This window comes from Carettochelys insculpta, chromosome 32, assembly GCF_033958435.1.
Source record: "Carettochelys insculpta isolate YL-2023 chromosome 32, ASM3395843v1, whole genome shotgun sequence".
NCBI lineage: Eukaryota > Metazoa > Chordata > Testudines > Carettochelyidae > Carettochelys > Carettochelys insculpta.
The window spans coordinates 6,148,270-6,169,399 of record NC_134168.1 but is presented as its reverse complement, the minus strand read 5'-3'; the positions used below and the strand labels follow the sequence as shown (position 1 = coordinate 6,169,399).

Genomic DNA, 21,130 nt, shown 5'->3' with positions numbered 1-21,130 from the left:
AATAAGGTACTTCAAGATAATTTGTGCAATCTACATTGTGCAAATCGCTTAAGTTATTTTGAGACACATATGCTGTCTAAACATAGCTAAAGGTACCAAAATATGTCAATACTTTGACCTATGAAAAAAGGTTGAAAGAACTGGGCTTGTTTAGTTTGGAAAAGAGAAGATTGAGGGAAGACATGATAGAGGTTTTCAGGTATCTAAAAGGGAGTCATAAGGAGGAAGGAGAAAACTTGTTCTTCTTGGCCTCTGAGGATAGAACAAGAGGCAAAAGGCTTAAACTGCAGCAAGGGAGGTTTAGGTTGGACATTAGGAAAAAGTTCCTAACTGTCAGGGCGGTCAAACAGTGGAATAAATTGCCATTGGGGCAGGGGTCTGGACTCGATGGTGTCTCGAGGTCCCTTCCAGTCCTAGTGTTCTATGATTCTACTTTGGAAGAGTACCTTTCAATGTTATCGTTTTGACAGGAATAGACTAGTCAAACCTCTCTGGTCAAAACTGAGATGAAATCTGTATGTTCCTAGGTAAAATGTGTTGATTTCTTCAAAACAGCATTTTCTGTGGGTAATATTTTCCATCTGTTTTGCTGTTAATTACAATGGATCAATGAGGGGCTTTAGACTCAGGGGAATTATATCAGGATAGGGAAAAGGAAGGATGTTTTCGGTGGATTTTATCCTCCATGTTATGTTGCATGTCAATCCTACTGTCCTATAGTAATCCCACGGGCACCTCTACACTACAGCAAAAGATCGTTTTCTGGAAAATCTCATCTGGATGGTCTTCTTTCAAAAGAGCACATCCACACACAAAAAAGCGGATCAAAAGATTGATCCGCTCTTTCGACATCAAGCACCCTCACAGCCACTCCTTTTTCGAAAGGTCCCTGCTAGTTCTTGTGGTCTATGGGAATTTCGGGTGTGATAGCCTTTTGCACTTACACAACAGCTGATGCCCATCATAACTTGAGGTTCAGAGGGGTGTGACCAGGTGCCAGGCCCAGTGATTCCCCCACACTTTGGAGACCCAGAACTTTAAACTTAAAGCCGACTACAATTCACTGTAAGAGATAATAGGACTTTCACATGTATTTCTTAGATTCAGCATTATTAGAATAATCCAGAGAAAATTAACATACTCCTAGTCAAATCAAACGTCTCACCTCCTCTGTAGCCTTCTCTATGATCGCCAAAGAATTCAGTCATGGATGGAACACGAATATTTAGCATCTTCTTTACAAGCTCCGAGGACCTGGTTTCTGATGTATCTCTGAGGGCCCATTATATTAAGCCACAACATTACCATTAAACAGATAATCACCCTCCTACTGAAATCTGTGCCAAATGTAACATTTTCAATGGAAATAGAACTTACCATTGAATGATTTCTGTCTTCAGGATGCATATCCAGGTGCCATTTAAGCTCCTAAAATATAGAATCATAAAATACTAGAAATGGGAGGGGACCTCAAGAGGTCATCCACTCCAGTCCCTGGACCTCAGTGCAGAACCAAGCACCATCTAAATCATCTCTGACAGATGTTTCTATAACCTGCTCTTAAATACCTCCAGTGATGGAGATTCCACCACCTCCCTAGGCAATTTATTCCAGTAATGATCAACTTTGTCAGTTAAGAAGCTTTCCCACATGTCCATCGTAAACTTCCTTTGCTGCAGTTTAAGGCTGTTGCTTCTTGTTCTATCATCAGAGGTTAAGAAGAACAATTTTTCTCTGTCTTCCTTGCAACAATTTTTTTAAGGTACAAAGGTGAATAAGGAAAAGTTATTTACTTGTTCTCAGAACAAAAGAGCTAGGGGTCAACAAATGAAATTTATGGGTAGCAGGTTTAAAACAAATGAAAAGAAATTTTTCTTCACACAGCTGATGGTCAGTCTGTGGAGCTCCTTGCTGGAGGAGGTTGTGAAGACCAAGACTTTAACAGGGTTCAAAGAAGAACCAGACGAATTCCTGGAGGTTAGGTCCATCAATGGCTATCAGCCGGGATGGGTAGAAATGGTGTCCCTGGCCTCTGTTTATCAAAGGCTGGAAATAGATGACGAGAGAGGCATCGCTTTTGTGACCAACTCTTCTGTTCATTCCCTCTGGGGCACCTGGCATTGGCTTCTGTTGGAAGACAAGATGCTTGGCTAGATGGACCTTAGGTCTGACCCAGTGTGGCTGTTCTTATGTCCTTATGTACTTGGAAGCTGTGGCCACGTCCCCTCTTGGTCATCTCTTTTCCAGGCTAAATAAACTCAGTTCTTTCAATCTTCCCTCATAGCTCATGTTTTCTACAGCATTAGTCATCATAGTTGCTCTTCTCTGGACCTTCTCCAGTTTGTCCACTTCTTTCCTGAAATGTGGCACCCAGATCTGGACACTATATACCAGCTGATGCCTAAGCAGCAGGGAAAAGAGTGAAAATGAGCCATGGTCCTTCTCATCGGGCTCCATGGTTACGGTACAATAAGGCATGTATACCTACCTCCACTTGCAGGGCTAAGGCGAGTTAGCCTGGCATTGGTAAACTGAGGCGAAGAGTGTGAGATAAAGAACATAGGTACCGCCTTACACCTTTTATGGCATATATGTGACCTCTCATTGCTACATTTTTCCAGTGTTTTTTTTTTTCCCATGAACATCACTATACTTCATCTCAATCAAACTATTTTATCTTGTACAGGTTGCACCTCTCTAGTCTGGCACCCTTGGGATCTTCATGGCCCTGAACGAGGGCATTTGCTGGATGAGAGGAGCTCAGGATGGCTTCCTGGAGGGGAGGACCCAGTCCTTCAGGGCTCCCCCTCCTGGCTTCTGGTCTCCACCCATGTGGCAGGGGTTCCTGCATTGCAGGGCTGCCAGTGGGACTCAGTGTCCAGCTGACTTCCTGCCATGGGGTTGCGCCATGCCACAGCTGACAGCCAGCTGTGGGGCCACCAGCGTTTCCCTGGCTGGGAAGGTGGCCCCATGGCTGGGGCTGCCAGCAGGCCTCTATGCCCCAGCAAGCTTCCCACTGCAGGGCTTCCTAATTTCTCCCAGCTGGTGTCCCACAGCTGTTTTCTGGTCTGGCAACATCTAAGGGAGGAGGGATGATGCCAAAGATGAGAGAGCTGGGTGAGGGAGTTTCATCCTGCACTCATTTTGGGTGTCCTCCTGTTAGCCTGTTGGGATGTTCTTCCATATTCAACGTCAAAACAAAAAGCAGTCAAGTAGCACTTTAAAGACTAGCAAAATAGTTTATTAGGTGAGCTTTCGTGGGACAGACCCACTTCTTCAGACCATAGGGTCCCACGAAAGCTCACCTAATAAACTATTTTGCTAGTCTTTAAAGTGCTACTTGACTGCTTTTTGTTTTGACAGTGTATAGGCTAGCACGGCTTCCTCTCTGTTCATATTCAACGTGTTTTAGCCAAGCTATTGGTACCTGAGTCACATTCACATATTGGACTGCGAACTGTTAAGAAACATCTGCTTAAAAACTGAGCTTGACTTCTGCTCGTAGTCCGACTCTTGCTAACTTTACTTAACATCAGCCCGGCCTGAATTTTGTTCATGACTTAGGCCTGATTCTAAGTGTCATGTTTCAGGTTCTCTCTTCCCAGAACACATGTGAAGTTGAGAAGGAAGAGAACAGGGACTCAGCTCTATGGCAACCATGTGTTGCCTTCCTACCCAGTCTTCCTTCTTATTTTCTCCATCCATGGGCGGAATGGGTGCACCATAACACAACCATTGGCTGTGCCCCACCAATAAAAATAGATGTTGCCTATTGTGGGTGCTGTGCTAATGATCTGGGAGGCACCCGAAACTCTCCTGGGCAACCATCCAAGTGTTCAGATTACAGGGAACATTGCCCCTACCCAATTTACTAAAAGTTGGGAGGGAGGTTGCTTTTCTTGACTACACTGTGTGGCATTTGGGAGACACTCGGCATGCCTGTCGAAAGAGGCCCAATAGGTGATAGCTAATTTATTAACAGCTGTATTAATGACCGGGACGAGGGGATGGATTTCACCCTTGACAAATTTGCAGATGACACTAAGACAGCGGGTCAGGTAGATACATTGGAGGGTACGGACGGTGTCCAGAGTGACCTGGATAGATTGGACGATTGGGCCAAAAGAAATCTGATAAGGTTCAACAAGGACAAAGGCAGAGCCCTGCCCTTGGGACAGAAGAATCCCAAGCGTTGATACAGGCTCGGGACTGACTGGCTAAGTGTCAGTACAGCAGAAAAGGACCTGGGAACTACAGTGCATGAGAGGCTGGCTATGAGTTAACAGCATGTCCTTAGCTGCGTCTACACATGCACGCTACTTCGAAGTAGCGGCACCATCTTCGAAATAGCGCCCGTCGCGTCTACACGCGTCGGGCGCTATTTCGAAGTTAACTTCGACGTGAGGCGGCGAGACGTCGAAGTCGCTAACCTCATGAGGAGATAGGAATAGCGCCCTACTTCAACGTTCAACGTCGAAGTAGGGACCGTGTAGACGATCCGCGTCCCGCAACGTCGAAATTGCTGGGTCCTCCATGGCGGCCATCAGCTGGGGGGTTGAGAGATGCTCTCTGTCCAGCCCCTGCGGGGCTCTATGGTCACCGTGGGCAGCAGCCCTTAGCCCAGGGCTTCTGGCTGCTTCTGTGGCAGCTGGGGATCTATGCTGCAGGCACAGGGTCTGCAACCAGTTGTCAGCTCTGTGTATCTTGTGTTGTTTAGTGCAACTGTGTCTGGGAGGGGCTCTTTAAGGGAGCGGCTTGCTGTTGAGTCCGCCCTGTGACCCTGTCTGCAGCTGTGCCTGGCATCTCTATTTCGATGTGTGCTACTTTGACGTGTAGACGTTCCCTCGCTACACCTATTTCGATGTTGGGCTGAGCAACGTCGATGTTGAACATCGACGTTGCCGGCCCTGGAGGACGTGTAGATGTTATTCATCGAAATAGACTATTTCGATGTCGCAACATCGAAATAAGCTATTTTGATGTTGGCTGCACGTGTAGACGTAGCCCTTGTGGCCATGAAGACAAGGGTAGTGCATTTGGAGGAGCATTTCCAGCAGATCTAAAGAAGTTATTATTCCCCTCTATTCGGCACTGGTAAGGCCACATCTGGAGAATTATGTACAGTTCTGGGCCCCCCAATATAGAAAGGATGTGGATGCATTGGAGAGGGTCCAGTGGAGGGCAAGCACATGATGTACGAGAAGAGGCTGAGGGATTTGGGCTTATTTAATTTGCAAATGAGAAGAATGAGGGTCATTTGATAGCAGCCTTCAACTTCCTGAAAGGGATCTCCAAAGAGAATGGAGAGGGGCTGTTCTCAGTAGTGACAGATAGCAAAACAAGGAGCAAAGATCTCAAGTTCTACTGGGGGAGATCTAGATGGGATATTTGGAAAACCTTTTCCCCAGGAGGGTGGTGAAGCACTGGGATGCGTTACCTAGTGATGTGGTGGAATCTCCATCCCTAGAGGTTTTTAAGTCCTGGCTTGACAAGGTCCTGGCTGGGATGACTTTGCTGTGGTTGGTCCTGCTTTGAGCAGGGTGCTGGTCTTGATGACCTCCTGAGGACCCCTCCAGCCCTAGAAATCCATGATTCTGTGAACGATGCCTCTCTTCCCTGGTTAGTGGGTCACACGTGGCCTCATGTGCAAAACCGTATGGAGACTACACAATATTTTTATTTAAAAACCTAGCAGATGTACCCAGAGTTGCTCCCGTTCTTAACTGGAGTTCGTTTGTTTAAATGAAAAGGGAGATGGGGCTCAGAGATGGGAAGAGAGGATGTAGGAGTCAGGGCAGTAGGTGGAGGGCACAGGGCGAGGGGTGGGGGTGGAGGCAGGGCAGGAGGTTGGATATAGGGGAGAGGTTCAGGGCAGGGAGTTAGGTGTGGAGGGCCCCTGACCAAGGGGTGGGGTTACAGGAGTGAAGGCAGGAGCTGCAACAGTTTGGGACTGAGTTCAGAGGGTGCAAGACTGAGATTGGGGTGTGGGGCAGAAGATAGGGGTTGGAGGTTGCAAGGATGGATATGAGATGGGGCTTAGGGGAGGGGTCAGAGGGCAGGGCATGGAGCTTTAAGGTATGTTGGGGGCTTACCAGGGAATCCCATGGTGGTAAAGGTACCACTGGTCTAGAGGGGAGAGCCAGGGCTGTGGTGTTTGGCCCCAGCATCGCCTCGGTGCCCTTGTGTCTCCTTCATGGGGCTCAATTTCTGTCTCTGACATCTTCTCTGGAGAGGACAGGTTGGTCATTCCAGACACTGCAGTCCTCTCTGGGAGGTTGTGGCTTGGAGGGTGTGGCTCCCAGCCTCCCAAGCATAGTCTCAGGGGGGCGGCAATTTTGGGTCTGTCTCCAGTGGAGGCCCTGGGTTAAGCTGCATCTATTGTCCCCCCATCTGTCCCTGGGGTGGAAAGATGGATCATTCTGTAGCTCCTGGCTTTCATCTGTCCCCGTCGGAGGGCCTGTTGGGAGCCATTTCAGCTCCCATTCACCCCACACCTGTTTCCAGTGCAGGGCCTGTTTGGGCTGAGGCACCTGGCCGCCCACCTGCCCTCAGGGAGTGGTTGTGGATACAGCTGTGGGCTCCTCAGCAAAGGCCCAGTCAGGTCCATCTCTCCCAATGCTCCCTCATATACCCACTGGGTGGTGGGGATGGAACCTGGCTCCAGAATCAACCTTTGCTTGGGAGACCAAGACTATGGCCAGAGCTGGGCTTATTTCCCTGGACTCAGCCGGAGCTCCAGAGGAGAGGAGGCCAGGATCTGGGGCTGAGCCAGAATTCCCATCCCAGCATCTGTAGGGAGGTAGCCCGAGGGGATCCAGAGCAAGAGGGGAGGGCTCTGACAAGCAGGATTTCCACAGCCCAGGGCTGTAGCCAAGGGCCTGGGGGAGTGTGGGGCAGGACGATACTTACGATCTCCAGCAGATGGCACGAGGAGCTCCACTGGCAGCTGGCCACCGTGGTCACTTTGCCATTTCACTATTCCCTTCACTTGCCACCACCCCAGTGGTGAGTCTGAAGTACTTCGTCCCTCACCTTGATGCTCCTTTCTTCCCGTGTTCTGGAAAACCATTAGATTCTAGGCACTTCCCATTTTCCTGCCACAACCAAACCCTGCCCTTGGTTTAAGTTAGGGTAAGAGGAAGTGGCATACCAAATTTTTTAGCCTAGCTATCATAATCTAAAGGGAAATCTTGGTCAAACAGGCTGTGTCTACAGTACAGCTCTGTTTCAAAAGATGGTCTTTTGAAATGGAGCACCAAAGGTCTGGTCTGTTCTTTCGAAAGGCCTCCAGCACGATTTCGAAAGAGAACATCCACACATACCAGGGCGTTCTTTCGACAGAGCAGAGGCAGGAAGCGCCCCGGGCAGGGTCGCATTGTGGATGAGCCATTCCGGGGCCGCTGCCCACCATCCCTTTAAAGGGCCCCTCCCTCCCTTCCATGCTTAAGCGTGTACCTGCCAAGAGCCAGCAACCCTATCCCCAAACGAAGAGAGAGCTAGAGAGAGAGAGAGACAATGGAGGTGGCATCCCAGGCCTCCATGGACCCCAAGTAGCACCCCCCTCTTCATCTCAGCCATGGCCAGTTCCCTGACCATGGTCCTGCCCACTATGCTGTAGTGCTCCAGGTGGCCAGCACAATAGCCACCCTGCTAGGTGCCATCCTCAGGGAGCAACAGCCCCAGCCAGTCCCCCAGGTCATCCACCGCCTGTGGAGCTTCTCCACAAGCAGTGACTGGTGGTACCAGCTGGTGCTGGAGGACTGGGACGATGACCGGTGGCTACAGAACTTCAGGATGACCAAGGGGACATTCCTGGAGCTGTGCCACTGTCTTGCCCCAGTCCTCCAGCACCGGGATACACACCTGAGGCCAGCAGTCCCCCTGCACAAATGGGTGGCCATCGTCCTGTGGAAGCTGGCCACCCCAGACCATTACCGATCAGTCGGCCACCAGTTCTGGGTGGGCAAAGCCACCTTTGGGGATGTCCTCATTGACGTAAGCCTTGCCCAGCTCACACCTAGACTGCCTGGTGGGGGTGGGGGGCAGCCTGGTGACAGACACCATCAGCAGAAGGACGGGCACCCATGGCCAGGGGCAGGGATGGGGATGGGCATGGGCAGGCAAGCCACACCCCATCCCACGCCCACAAGTGTGCCCCTGCAGGTCATCTGGGAAATCAACAAGGTGCTCCTGAGGCAGCTGGTTTGCGTCGGGGACCTGTACGAAGCCATCCAGGGATTCTAGGAGCTGGGCTTCCCCAACTGTTTTGGGGCCCTGGGTGGCACCAACATCACCATCTGGGCCCTGGAGCACAGCCGTGGGGCCTAGGTGAACCTCAGGGAATACCACTCAGAGGTCCTGCAGGCCCTGGTCAAAGCCAATGGCAGGTTCCAGGACATCTACATGGGCTGGGCTGGCCACGCCCACAGCACAAAGGTCTTCCGGAACTCAGGGCTGGGATGTCGTATGGCTGAGGAGACCTTCATCCCCCAGCGGGAGCTCCCCAGTGGGGACCTGACAATGCCATCCTGCATGGTGGAGGACATGGCCTACCCTCTGCAGGCCTGGCTGATGTATCTATACAATGGGCACACCCAGCCAAGCCAGGACCTTTTAAATGAGTGGCTGAACTGCACCCAGAACACCTTTGAGCGGGCATTAGGCCGCCTCAGGGGGTGTTTTAGATGCCTCTACACCAGGATGGGCCTCCCCAACGTCCCGGCGGTGGTCAGGGCCTGCTGCACCCTCCATAACGTGGTGGAGGCGAAACACGAGCCCCATATGCAGGGGTGGGCCACCGAGGCGGGACACAGGAACGAATAGCCCCCTGTCACCCCATGCCAACAGGCCCAGCAGGACGGGGTGCATGCAAGGGAGGCCCTGCACCAGGCCTTTCAGCAGAGGCCATGGTAACCCCCCACCCTGCACACTTGCCCCCTACCCGCACCCTGCACACATACTCCTCCCCCACCTGCACCCTGCACACACACGCACGCCCTCCTCCACACATGCATGGGGGACATAGGTGATACCACAAAAATAAACTATTTACTAGACAGAACTGCGCCCCTCATTTTCTAGGGGAAACCATATACATGTAGGGGGAGGGGGAGCGGGAAGAACTATTTACATGTGTCAGGGGAGGGTGAATGGGCAGCCGGGGTGGGGGGCCTCACCCCTCCATGGGGCTCGATGGCCAGGATCCCCCTCACCCGCACCCGCACCCTCCCCTTTCTCTGGGGGACGGGCCAGAGCCAGCGGCATAGAGACATAGAGGCGTGGCTTGGGTGTGGTCCCCACACCTGTGCTGGGCTCGGCATAGGGGAAGGGGTGGGCCGGTGGCTTGGCCTTCATCTGCCTAGCCCTGCCCAACAGGTTGTGGGTCAGGCAGATGAGGCTGGCTGTGGGGACGGAGCAGGGCCTCAAGGTTGGCCTCTTCAGCGGGGGCCATTGTGGGAGAGGCAGGGGGATGAGGGATTGGGGCAGGGGAGGACCGCTGGGAGGGAGGGAAGGGGATGCACGAGTGTTGGGGTCATGGGGGATGGTGGGGGAGTGCCGGGTGGGCATGGGTGTGGGAGTGACCCGGGATGGTGCAGCGGCAGGGGCCAGGTGGCCAACCACAGCCTGGGTGAGCGCGTCCAGGTTGGACGACACTGGGTCCCATGTCTGCCACTCCATGGCAAGCCACTCCCACACGGCACTCTTCAGCTCCCTGAGGGCGGCCATTTGGGTCCTGTCCCCTGCTTCCTCCTCCCCGGCCTGGTGGTGCTGGCGGAGGGACTGGCGACGGCCCTGCGCTGTCGTGGACCAAGGCCTGGTCCACTCCCCCTCGCCCTCGATAATCAGGCTTCCCAGGCCCATCGTGGGGCTGCTCCGGCTTCTGGCTGCTGGAGCTGTGGAGGCAAAAGAAGAGAGGAATGGGTCATTAGTCCCAGCGAGGGACCCTGTGAACCTCCCCCCATCCCTCCCACCCCATCCCAGGGGCCCTGCTGGGACTGATTCCAGGGTTCCCTGTCTGGGTTGTGGGACAGCTGGCCTCTCTCAGTCCTTCTGCAGCCTGGCGGCCCATGGTGTTGTCCGGGCTGCATGGTTCTGGGTGCCACATGTCAGCCCTGTGAGGCTGGGGTGGTGGGGCCATCTGGCCTGCCCATGCCCTGGGGCTGAATTCCCTGTGGATGGGCTGCAGCCAACCCTGGTGGGACTGTGCGCCCCTTCCCCCGGGCCCACGGCCACCAGCGTGCACGGTACATACCGGTGGGTCCCTCCAGGAACTCAGGTGAGGAGGCTGGATGGTCCCAAGGGGACATCAATGATGAGGGCCCCCTCACTGAAGCCCTCATCATCACCGGTGTCCTGAATCTGGGGGGGGCGCCTGCAGGTGGCCAGTGGTCTGGGAAGGTTCTCCCCCTCATTCCCCATCACTGTTTCCTGTTCACTCTTCAGTCGGTGGGTCAGCAGTGTTCAGATACACGGCTGGGGGTCCCACCTTCTTGGGCCCAAAGAGGCGGTAGATTTCTTGAAAGTAGGGGCAGCTGGTGGGCACTGCCCCTGACCGCCTGGCCATGTCACGAGCCCGGCAATAGGCCTGCTGGAGCTCCTTGACCTCGGACATCACCTGGTCTGGGTGGGGTGACCCCAGCTGGTGAGGCCCTTGGTCAGGCGCTCGAATGCCACAGCATTTCAGTGCTGGACCCCCGTCTGCTGGAGGACCTCCTTGTCTTCCCACAGGGTGAGGAGGTCCTGCAGCTCGGCCTCTGTCCAGGAGGGGACCTGGTGCTTTGGTGGCTGCCCCCCCCGGGAGTACTCCCCCCAGTCCCTGGATGGCCCCGGCTGGGCAGGAGTCCCAGCTGCTCGCCATGGTGCCAGAGGTGCTGTGGCTTCCCCCACGGCATTGCGGCTGGGAGCGTTTGGAGTGGCAGCATGGGCTCCCTTTGCCTGCACGCTCTCAGCTTCCTGCCTGAGGGCTTCTGGGAGTCTGCGTGCTGAAACGTGGCTGGACGCTGGAGCCATAGAGCACCGCTTGTGCTGGGAGCAGCACCGCCTGCCAGCTGATCCCGGCCATGGAGGATCTGCACTTTCGAAAGAGTTGGCCATGGAGCATCTACAAAGTTGTCTTTCGAAAGAGGTGCTTTTCCCATCCCAGGAAGAGAGGAGAAGACAGAACGGGGCAGTTCTTTCGAAACTGATTTCCAAAGAGCACCATGTCAGCAGAGACTCTCTGCAGCTTCTTTCGAAAGAACTCGGGCTTCTGATCCCAGGTTTGAATTTACTTGCTAGTGTACACACACACACCATGTCTCAGAAACACAAACAGATAGTCCAAAGAACGATAGATAGATAGAGAGAGAGAGAGATACAGTGTATGGGGATAGAGAGATAGATAGATACTGCGTATGGGGATAGATAGGTAGATAGATAGATAGAGAGATAGATACAGTATATGGGGATAGATAGATACGGTGTATGGGGATAGATAGAAAGATAGATAGATATTTACGGTATATGGGGATAGATAGATAGAAAGATAGATACAATGTACGGGGATAGATAGATAGATACGGTGTATGGGGATAGATTGATAGACAAATAGACAGATACAATGTAAGGGGATAGATAGATAGATAGATACAATGTATGGGGATAGATATGGTGTATGCGGATAGATAGATAGTTATGGTATATGGGGATAGATAGATAGATAGATAGATTAAAATTAAGATGGCTTATATTAAATGTATTAACTGGTAAACAGTAATTGTAAGGAGGGAACCATCACTGCATGGGAGGGTGTGTAGTTGAGTCCCATGCAGGATTAGTTTTCAGACATTAAGCTAGTTAGTATTTTCATTGTAACTTGAGACCACTGCTCTTTGTTCTGCCATCCATCACTGAGAACAGCCTCACCCGGCTCTCTTTTGAACCTCCCCTTCAGGAAGCTGAAGGCTGATGATAACAATATTCTCGTCTAGAATGAATGAATACTGACTTTCTTTTTGAGATATCTTGAATTCCTTTGAAAAATGTTTTTGAAACGTAACATATTGAACTCCATCCACAGTGGATGAGGAAGCGATTGCGAAATATTTTCAGATTTCTGTATGGAACAGACATTTCTTTCATTAACGTTTGGTCAGAGAGAATGTGACTGTACTCCTAATAAAAATATAAGCATTTATTAAATGTGCATATATCGAATATGAACTAATTAAACAGTGGGAGGAGGAACGAATGTAATTTCTTTTATTTTTGTTTCTTTGCTTATCTGCTGGTTTCCCCCCTATATTTGCTTTTTTCTTTCATATAAAATTCAAATACTTGTAGGCCATCAGGAGATTGAAAAAAATCATTTATTTTATTGGAATTTAAAATGTTAATGAAGGTGTTTATTTGAAATACAAAGCTCAGGAAAAGTAGACGAACACTATGTTTGATGAGATACATTGTTATGAAATGCTGAGCTATATCTTGGTCTCCTTGCAAATACAGAGTCTCTTGAGAGCTAAGATATTCCTTTGAAATAATCACATTGAAGAAAAAAATGTCTATTTTTGTGGATAAAATACCTTCATCCCTGTTTTCCTCAGGGCGTCTTTCACCTCCTTGTTCCTGAGGCTGTAGATAATGGGATTCACGATGGGAGTAAACACTGAGTAGAAGAGAGAGAGCAACTTATTCACCTCCGGAGAGAAACTGGATTTGGGGCGCACATACATGACAAGGGCCGTCCCATAGAACAAGGTCACCACGATGAGGTGTGAGGAGCAGGTGGAGAAGGCTCTTCGTCGGCCTTCAGCAGACTGCATTTTCAGGATGGTGGAGATGATACAGATGTAGGACACCACAATCAACAAGAAGGGTATCAGGAGGACAAAGGCAGCAGCTACAATTATCTGGATCTCATTCCAATAGGTGTCCCTACACACCAACTTCAGCAGGGGCTGGATCTCACAGAAGAAGTGGTCGATAATATTGGACCCACAAAAAGGAAGCTGAAAGACAAATGTTGTGTGCCCCAAGGCCACCAGGATGCCGGTGATCCATGAGCTTGCAGCCAACTTGTTGCAAACCCTCTTACTCATGATGGACATGTATCTCAGTGGGTTACATATGGCACTGTAGCGGTCATACGCCATAGACGCAAGGAGGAAGCACTCTGTAACAGCAAAGAAGAGAAAGAAATACAGCTGTACAGCACAACCGCCAAAGGAGATGCTTTTGTCTTCTGAGAGCAAGTTGACCAGCATCTTGGGCACAGTGACAGAGGTGTAGCAGATCTCAAGGACGGACAAGTTCCTGAGGAAGAAATACATAGGTGTGTGAAGAGCTGGATCGACATTTATGACGATGATGATGAGGAGGTTGCCCAGCACTGTGATGATGTAAAGGCACAGAAACGCCAAGAACAGAATGAGATTCATATCTGGGTGGTTAGAGAAGCCCAACAGGACAAATTTGTCCATGGAGGTGTCATTCCCCACCTCTTCTTCTGCATAATTCATCTTAAGAATTAAAAAGAAAGTTACGCATGAGTTCAATATATTATTCAATAAAATAATGTTCTCTATGTATCCATCCAGACTTCCCCACAATAACCTGTCTATCTATCTATCTAGTACTCATGGCAGTCTAATCTGATGTGTTTCTTTTATGAATAACTGAATATTAGACAAGGGTTTGTGCTGAATCTAATATATTAGATCAGCAAGTCATTTGTTACAGTAGCATGTGGGAAAACATTAGCTTAATTCTAGAAGACTATGTTTAGTAGAAAAATTGTAACATAAGCAATGAAGTAGGACCAGAATGAAGTTATTACTGGACTTTTTCAAGGATCTGTATTAAGACTGATCTTACATGTTATCATTGGTTGCTTGGGCATAAAAAGTATGAGTTGTGATAGTGAAACTTTTAATGACACAAAGTTATAAGATGTTGTCAATACTGAGAAAAATCAAGATGTTATACCTGAAAAAAATGAATAACCTGGAGGACAAAAGTAATGAAAGTGGGGTGTAATTCAATTTTACAAATTTTATAAATTTTATACACTGAGGTTCTAATAACACAAATTTCTGACATATACTGTTATCAGCGGAAAGTGACCAATGAGAAGAAAGTCCATGAATTATTAGTAAAACACAGGATGCCTTTGGGCCACCAAATGTGAGGTGATTGTGAAAAGAACATCTGCAACTGGAAGATAGCTAATGTGATACCAATATATAAAAAAGGCTCTAGAAGTGATCCTGGCAATTACAGACTGGTAAGTCTAATGTCAGTATGGGCAAATTCACCAAAACTATAGCAAAGAACAGAATTGGCAGATACATGAATGAACATCGTTTCCTGGGAAAAAGTCAATGGCTGTGTCTACACTAGCTCCCTACTTCAAAGGGAGGATGGTAAGTAGGGTGTCAGGAGATTACTAATGAAGTGCTGCAGTGCATATGCAGCTCTTCATTAAGCTAATGCTCTTCCCACAGCAACTTCGAAGTGTTAAACTTTGAAATGTCGGGTCGCTTGTAGCTGCGGCAAACGCACAGGTACTTCAAAGTGCCTGGGCAATGTCGAAGTCTCTTCACTCCTCAAAACACACGAGCCGGCACTTCAAAGTTTAACACTTTGAAGTTGCCGCGAGGGAGAATTAGCTTAATGAAGTGCTGCTTATGCAGCTCAGTGCTTCAGTAATAAGCTCCCGACACCCTACTTACCATCCTCCCTTTGAAGTAGGGAGCGAATGTAGACACAGCCAACATGATTTCTGCGAAAGGAAATCAGATCTCACTAATCTACCAGAATTCTTTGTGAGGAGCAGCAAGCATGTGGACAAGGGGGATTCAGTGGATCTAGTGTATATAGCTTTCCAGAAAGCTTCTGAAAAAGTCCTTCACCAAAGGCTTTCAAGTAAAGTGAGATGTCGTGGGATAAGAGGGAAGATCCTCTCATGGATTGCAAACTGGTTTAAAAAATGGAAATATTGGGTAGGAGTAAAAGGTCAGTTTTCTGAAGGGAGACAGGTAATTGGTGGTTTCCTGCTGGGGTCTGTACTAGGATCAATATGGTTCGACATATTCATAAATGATCTGGAGAAAAAGGTTCAACAGTGTGGTGGCAAAATTTGCAGATGATCCTAAACCACCCAAGATAGTTAAATCCAAAGCAGACTGTCAGAAAAATGTGGGGCTGGCTAGGTCATACTCTCAGAAAACCATCATCCATCATAGTCTGTCAAGCTCTCCAATGGAACCTGCAAGAAAACACAAAAAGAAGAAGACCTCCGACAACATGGATTAGCTGGCCATCTCGGTAACAAGGTGGTCAGATGGGGTTTGTTAAGAGCTTTTATCCTGAGAACTGCCTGAGACACTGGGGACACACTTATCTTTTTAGACACCTGTTCTGGCAGAGCTACCAAGTGTACATACATACAAATTAGGAATCACATCTCCTACCTCAAAAGTAAACACATCCTTAGTCTGCAGAAAGCCAGAATGCAAATCTCTCCCCTGCTAGCTGCTCTGAACAAATTACACCTAGGTTCCCTTGGCCCACCCCTGGTTTGAAACAGGAGTGGATGAAAGCATGCCTAAGAATTTCTAGTGCATGACCTCCGAGTCCAGCTAGGCAGTAGTTCATGACAGGCTAGTGCAAGGTAGACAAGCCTTCTACAGACAAGCCATCCTACAGACTCGCCTTCACTGTGATACAAGAATCAGACCACCAGACTTTGAAAGAGAGCCCTTTTCAGTCCAAGAAACAAAAGAACCTAATAAGGCTTCCCTAGGTTGATCCTTCAGACTAACCCAAAGGAATTCAGCCTGACTCGACCAAAATAAAGAAATTTCTCACTTACCTCTGCAACCCACATTTGTCTGGTCTCTCTGCTCACTAAAGAATTTGATTGCGGATTGAACTGGAGTATTTAACAGCTTCTTTAATTGCCCTGGGGAACTGGTCTTAGAGGCTTCTCAGACACCAAATTACATGACTACATAATGTAACTATTAAGGGACTAACGACTCCCGTCTCCCTTGAAATTGGCATCAACACAGTTTCAGTTGGAGTAGTCTTGGGATTTAGCTTGTTCTTCTGTCTCTGGGCCAAATGCCAGCTGGTGTAAATCGTAGTACATCCCTTAATGTCAGTGGTACCAGATCCATGGAAGTGGCAAATCAACACAGCTCCATTGAAGTCAGTAAGCTATGTCCCCTTTTCGCTCAAGCTGATGTAGCCTCATTGTAGTCAACCAGGACCTATCCACAGTGCTTTTTCGGAGTCTCCTGTTCCTGCTTATTTACAGCAGCTGGTGATCTGATCTGATCTGATCTGACATCAGCAGAGCCCAGCTCTGCATGATTTTGTTCCCCTTTCGCACTGCCAGAAGCCCATTGACTTCAAAAAGTTGCCCCAGCATTAAACAGTGGTTTCATTCTTGTTCATCTGGCCTGGAATTTCTTATGTCTTCTCTGATTTCTTTCTTGGTTGCCAGATCTGCATAAATAGCACCGACAATATGATGAGAGAGAGTCCGTCTTTCCTTCGTCAGTCCTTAGACTTCATGACATAGCTTACGCTAGCGTACTTAAATTAGCCTAATTTTATGGGCATAGCATCCTTCTGTCGGTGTGTTTATGCTTTGGCTTTGTCTACGCTAGACAGTTTTGTCGCCAAAACTCATAGAGCATCCACATTACAAATGCATTTGGTTGACCGTCAATCAACAGAACACGGCTCTTCCGTTGGCAGCATTCTGCCATTTCCCCGTGAGGCAGAATGCCTCTCTCGAGAGATTCTGCCAACCGAAAGCCAGCATAGAAGTTCCAGTGGATCTTCTGTCAGTGGAAAAGTCCTCCACGGTGGTGGCCAGCTGACCCAGGGGGATGCCCTCTCTAGAACAATCACAACTCTATGGTCCCTGCTTCCAGCCTTTCTTAAAGGTGCAGGGAGCCCTGGAAACCACATTCTGGACTCTCACAGCCACTCCCTACACCCGATCCCATGCTGATGGCCACAGCCAGCCACACCACACCACCCGCCTCCCCGAGTCCTCCAGGGAATCACGAGAGCTCCTCCCCCACCCAAAGCACCAAATGATGGGCCCTGTCATGGCCTGGCCCTGAAATCAAGGATCTGATTAGCATCTGGGCCAAGGAGGAAATATTAATGGACCCCTCGGCTAAGAGGCAAAACACCACAGCATAAACCCACCTGGCCACCAGCCTTGCAGACCTGGGCTGACAGAGCAAGTCCAGGCAAAGGTGAAGGAGCTCTGTCAGGGGTACTCCTGGCACAGGACACATGCTGGAGATCGGGGGCAGGACCAGCCACATGCCCCTACTTTGATGAGCTGTACAAGCTCCTGAGGGATGAGGACAGCTATCCCACCACTGCTGCTGTGGACACAGCTGAGGAGGCCCCCTACCGGCACTGGAGCTGAAGGAGGAGCACCTGGGATCCTGCCGGGGCCAGAGCTGGAGCCTGACTCTGGTGTCCGACACAAGCGAAGGCACACTGGTGATCACCCTGGACTCAGGCCCCTTCAACCAGGCCACCTCCAGGGCATCTTGAGGCCCCTTTGAGGCACCCTCGGCATGTCACACACCTTAGGGCTTGGGGAGCAGATGCAGACGTGGAGCACAGCAAGGTTCATCAGGCTGGCTTGGGCGGGACCCTATGCTATAGTCCCAGCATGTGCAGTCATGTGCATGGCAGCCTGTCCCACCCGGCCCCAGCAGGCAGGCCCCGGGCATGGGCAGCAGCCTGCTGCCAGCCTCATGATAGGCCACATGAGCCCCAGGCCCTAGCAGAGGGTGTCTGTCCCTGGCACAGGTGGAAGCAGGCCAGCCACACAGATGATAGACCACACCACTGAGGACCACAGGTTCCGACTCGTGGGAATGCCTTCAGGTGAGATTCAGCACCTGTTCCCAAGGACAGCGCTGCAAGCCGCACGCATGGGGATGGGGAGAATCGGGCTGCGCCCAATTTGCCTGCCACCTCTGTGGCTGGACACACCCCCTTGGCTGCCAACCCATCAAGTGGTCAACCAGGGAGAGAGGAGGGGTCAGCCCAGACCCCAAGGGACCATGGGCTCCTTGTGCGAAAGACCCTTTCATACAGGGCACACATGCCCGTGCTCCCAGGTCATCCCCGTCCCTCGCCCCCGGGGGTGGTGGCTGATACTCACGGTGGATGGGGATCAGGGTCTTAAGAGCTGAGTTGTGGGAATCACTCACCATCTCCCCCACTTGTCTTCCTCACAGCTGTGCAATCCGAAGACAAGGCCAGACCCACCTATCCACTAGGGCCAGCCAGCCCCATCCTGGGACCAGAGCCAAGCAGCCAGGACTGGCTCCCATGACAGCCAACACCACACCACCGGAGGAGAAGGCCTACAGCTGGTCATTGCCAGCCTGATGAGGACATCCTGCAGGCCTACACAGCCACCTCAGGAGGCAGACTGACCTCCTGGAGTGGTATCCGTTGGCCAACCTGGAGTGGAGGGCACGGGACCAGGAATGGCAGGTGCAGGCCTTGGACCAACTTACGTCCTGGTTTGACGACTCCACAACCATCTGGAAGACCTTGTTGACCCAGGCACCCGCAGCTTCCACCCACATCACCATCCCCCACTGCCATTGCTCCTCATCTTCCCTGCCCGCCCACCCCGCGCTCCGGTGCCTGAGCCTGGATCAGAGGAGGAAGGATCCAGTGAAGGTGCCCTGGTTATCGTCATCCCGTTTGGCTCCTCGAGCCAGACAGCATCGACCACGGCATCCCCTGAGTTCATGAAAGGACCCTCAGTTACGTACCGTGCATTTTGAGCACCCCAGGGGGTGGGGAGACAGACCCTGGCTGCACCACCATCTGCAGCAGGCTGGCAATATAGCCATGGGCCATGGGCCAGACACAGAGCAGATGGTCGCAGAGAGGACGATGCATGGCACTGAGCTCCCTCTCCCATGGACAGCAGCATGATCAGTGGCACGTCCAGGTACAGGGGAGAGGGTGGAGCTTGCCTGCAACACAAAGGTGGGGAACGCTGCGCACCCAGGAACCCCAAAGGAATAGTGGGGCAGGGGACTGGAGGGGTTGCCCAGGGTGGGTGCAAGGCAAAGCCCTTGGGTCCAGGTCACAGGACTGATGGTTTGTACCCCCTCCCCTTCTGTCTCCACAGCTCCGCCTTTCCAGACAATCACTGTGTGGGGGGCCAGGGAGCCCCATGGCAGCACACACTGAGGAGACTGTGGCACCCCCACCTCCCACTCCTACGATGTTCCACGACAGGAGGCCCACCCACCGTCAAGCAGAAGCGAAGAGCACCTGCTCTATGTGGCTGTCCTGCGGGACCGAAATGCCCTACTGAGGAAGTGGATGGAGATGGAGCAGGAGGCCTGGGGGTGGGGTAGTGGGCCTCCTTTGTGCCCTCGCCTGGACAGTGACTGATTGCCTCCCCTCACCTCCCACAGCCCCTGCTTCAGAACCTTCAACAGCCACCCGCCCCGCACTCCCTTCCCACCACACACCTACCGCCATGGCAGATTCTGCTGCAGCCCAACAATGCCGCGACCTCCCCTTATTCCCAGCCCTGACACAGCCCCAGTGGAGAACCTGGACTCACAGACTTAGAGGCAGCCATGGATGGAATGAGTCACGGCCCACCACTCCGGCAGGGGAATTAGACCCTTAAACCCACCACCATTCCGGGAAACCATCACGTAAATAGTTCCCCCACCATCCACCCTGTATATAGTTGTTTGTTGTGTTCCTGTTTTGGTTTTTATCTCTCACAGTGGTTAGAGGTAGTGAAAGGGTTTGATTTTAGCACCCCTGAAAATTGTTCCCCCTATTCCCCCCATGTATAGTACTTTTTTCTACACAGTGTTGGTTTATTATACAGTTATGGCTTGTACAACAATTTTTTTTTTTTAGATTTACTAAAAGAGTTTATTCTTTAACACCCTTGTGTCCCTTGTCAATGGTAGTGGGACAGTAAAATGGGGATCTGTGGGGGAGTCATGGGAGGGCTTTCTTGGGTGTGCAGTGGGGGGTTGTGTCTGGGCAAGGGTCATTGGGGCTCCCTAGAGAAGACCTCCCAGAGGGCTTCTCTCACCTGCACCCCATCCCGGTGCACCTGGCAACGTGGGGCATGGGGTGGCTGCTTGTAGCCGAGGTCCGGTCTCCACAGCTCACCCCTGCAGAAATGGCTCGTTGGTGCCTTCCACGATATTGTGGAGAACACACCATGTGGACACCACCTGTGGTACCTTCTGGAGGCCAATGTCCAGCTGCATCAGGATGCACCTAAAGCAACCATTCAGGAACCCAAACGCACACGCCAAGTTGAGTCATGCATTCAAAAGCTTCTGCCTTGGGTCCGAGTGCCCAGTTCATGGTCGCATGAGCCACAGGTGCAGAGGGTAGGCAGCATTGCCCACCTTTCAGGGGAGCTTGGTCACATCCCTGATCCCAACCAGGAGCTCACACAAGGGGGATGTAGGTCCCCTCCTCCATCCTGTGCCCAAGCAGAGAGTTCTGGAAGATTCGGGCATCATGAACTTGACCTAACCAGCCCACACACATCCATGAAGCATCTCTTTGCGTCCACCAGAGCGTGGTGCACCATGGAAAGGTAGCCCTCCCTATTGATAAAGGGGCCCGCACTGTGGTCGGCGGCCTGGATGGAGGTGTAGGTCCTATCCAGTGCACCAAAACAGTTGAGGAACCCCGGTGCAGTGAATCCCGCAATGGCGGCGTCAAGGTCCCCAACGTAGATGACCCTCCTCGGGAGAAAGGTGTTAATCATCATGATGACCTGCATGGGATGGAGGGCCTATGCTCTCGTGAGCGTGTGGCGTTATGCTTCTAACCCTCCTCCCCTGTCCGCAACAGGGACGCTTCTCCCCCATTGTCCGGGAGTCCCCTTCCCCAGCACCATCTCAGGTGTAATACCTGAGCATGTTTTACTTCCATGAATGTGGCCCAGCAGTTGGCTTGCCCATCCCGAACTGGTAACTCACAGACTGGTGGCTGTCCAGCTTGGCTAGCTTCCACATTGCGATAGCACCCCGCTTCTCCAGGGGGACCGCGGGCCGCATGTGGGTGCCCTGCTGCTGAGCCAGTGGCACAG

At 51.2% G+C, this 21,130-nt stretch overlaps 1 protein-coding gene across 1 annotated transcript; it reads right to left on the bottom strand.

The window, feature by feature from the left end:
• Positions 1-12,542: 12,542 nt before the first annotated feature.
• On the bottom strand, positions 12,543-13,499 carry LOC142004675 (olfactory receptor 10C1-like). The gene has a single exon (XM_074982318.1). It carries the CDS (start codon positions 13,497-13,499, stop codon positions 12,543-12,545), a length of 957 nt encoding a protein of 318 aa, XP_074838419.1.
• Between the last annotated feature and the right edge of the window lie 7,631 nt (positions 13,500-21,130).

Coding starts and splice junctions, on each gene's coding strand:
- LOC142004675 (XM_074982318.1), bottom strand. CDS start 13,499: ATGAATTATGCAGAAGAAGAGGTGGGGAATGACACCTCCATGGACAAA.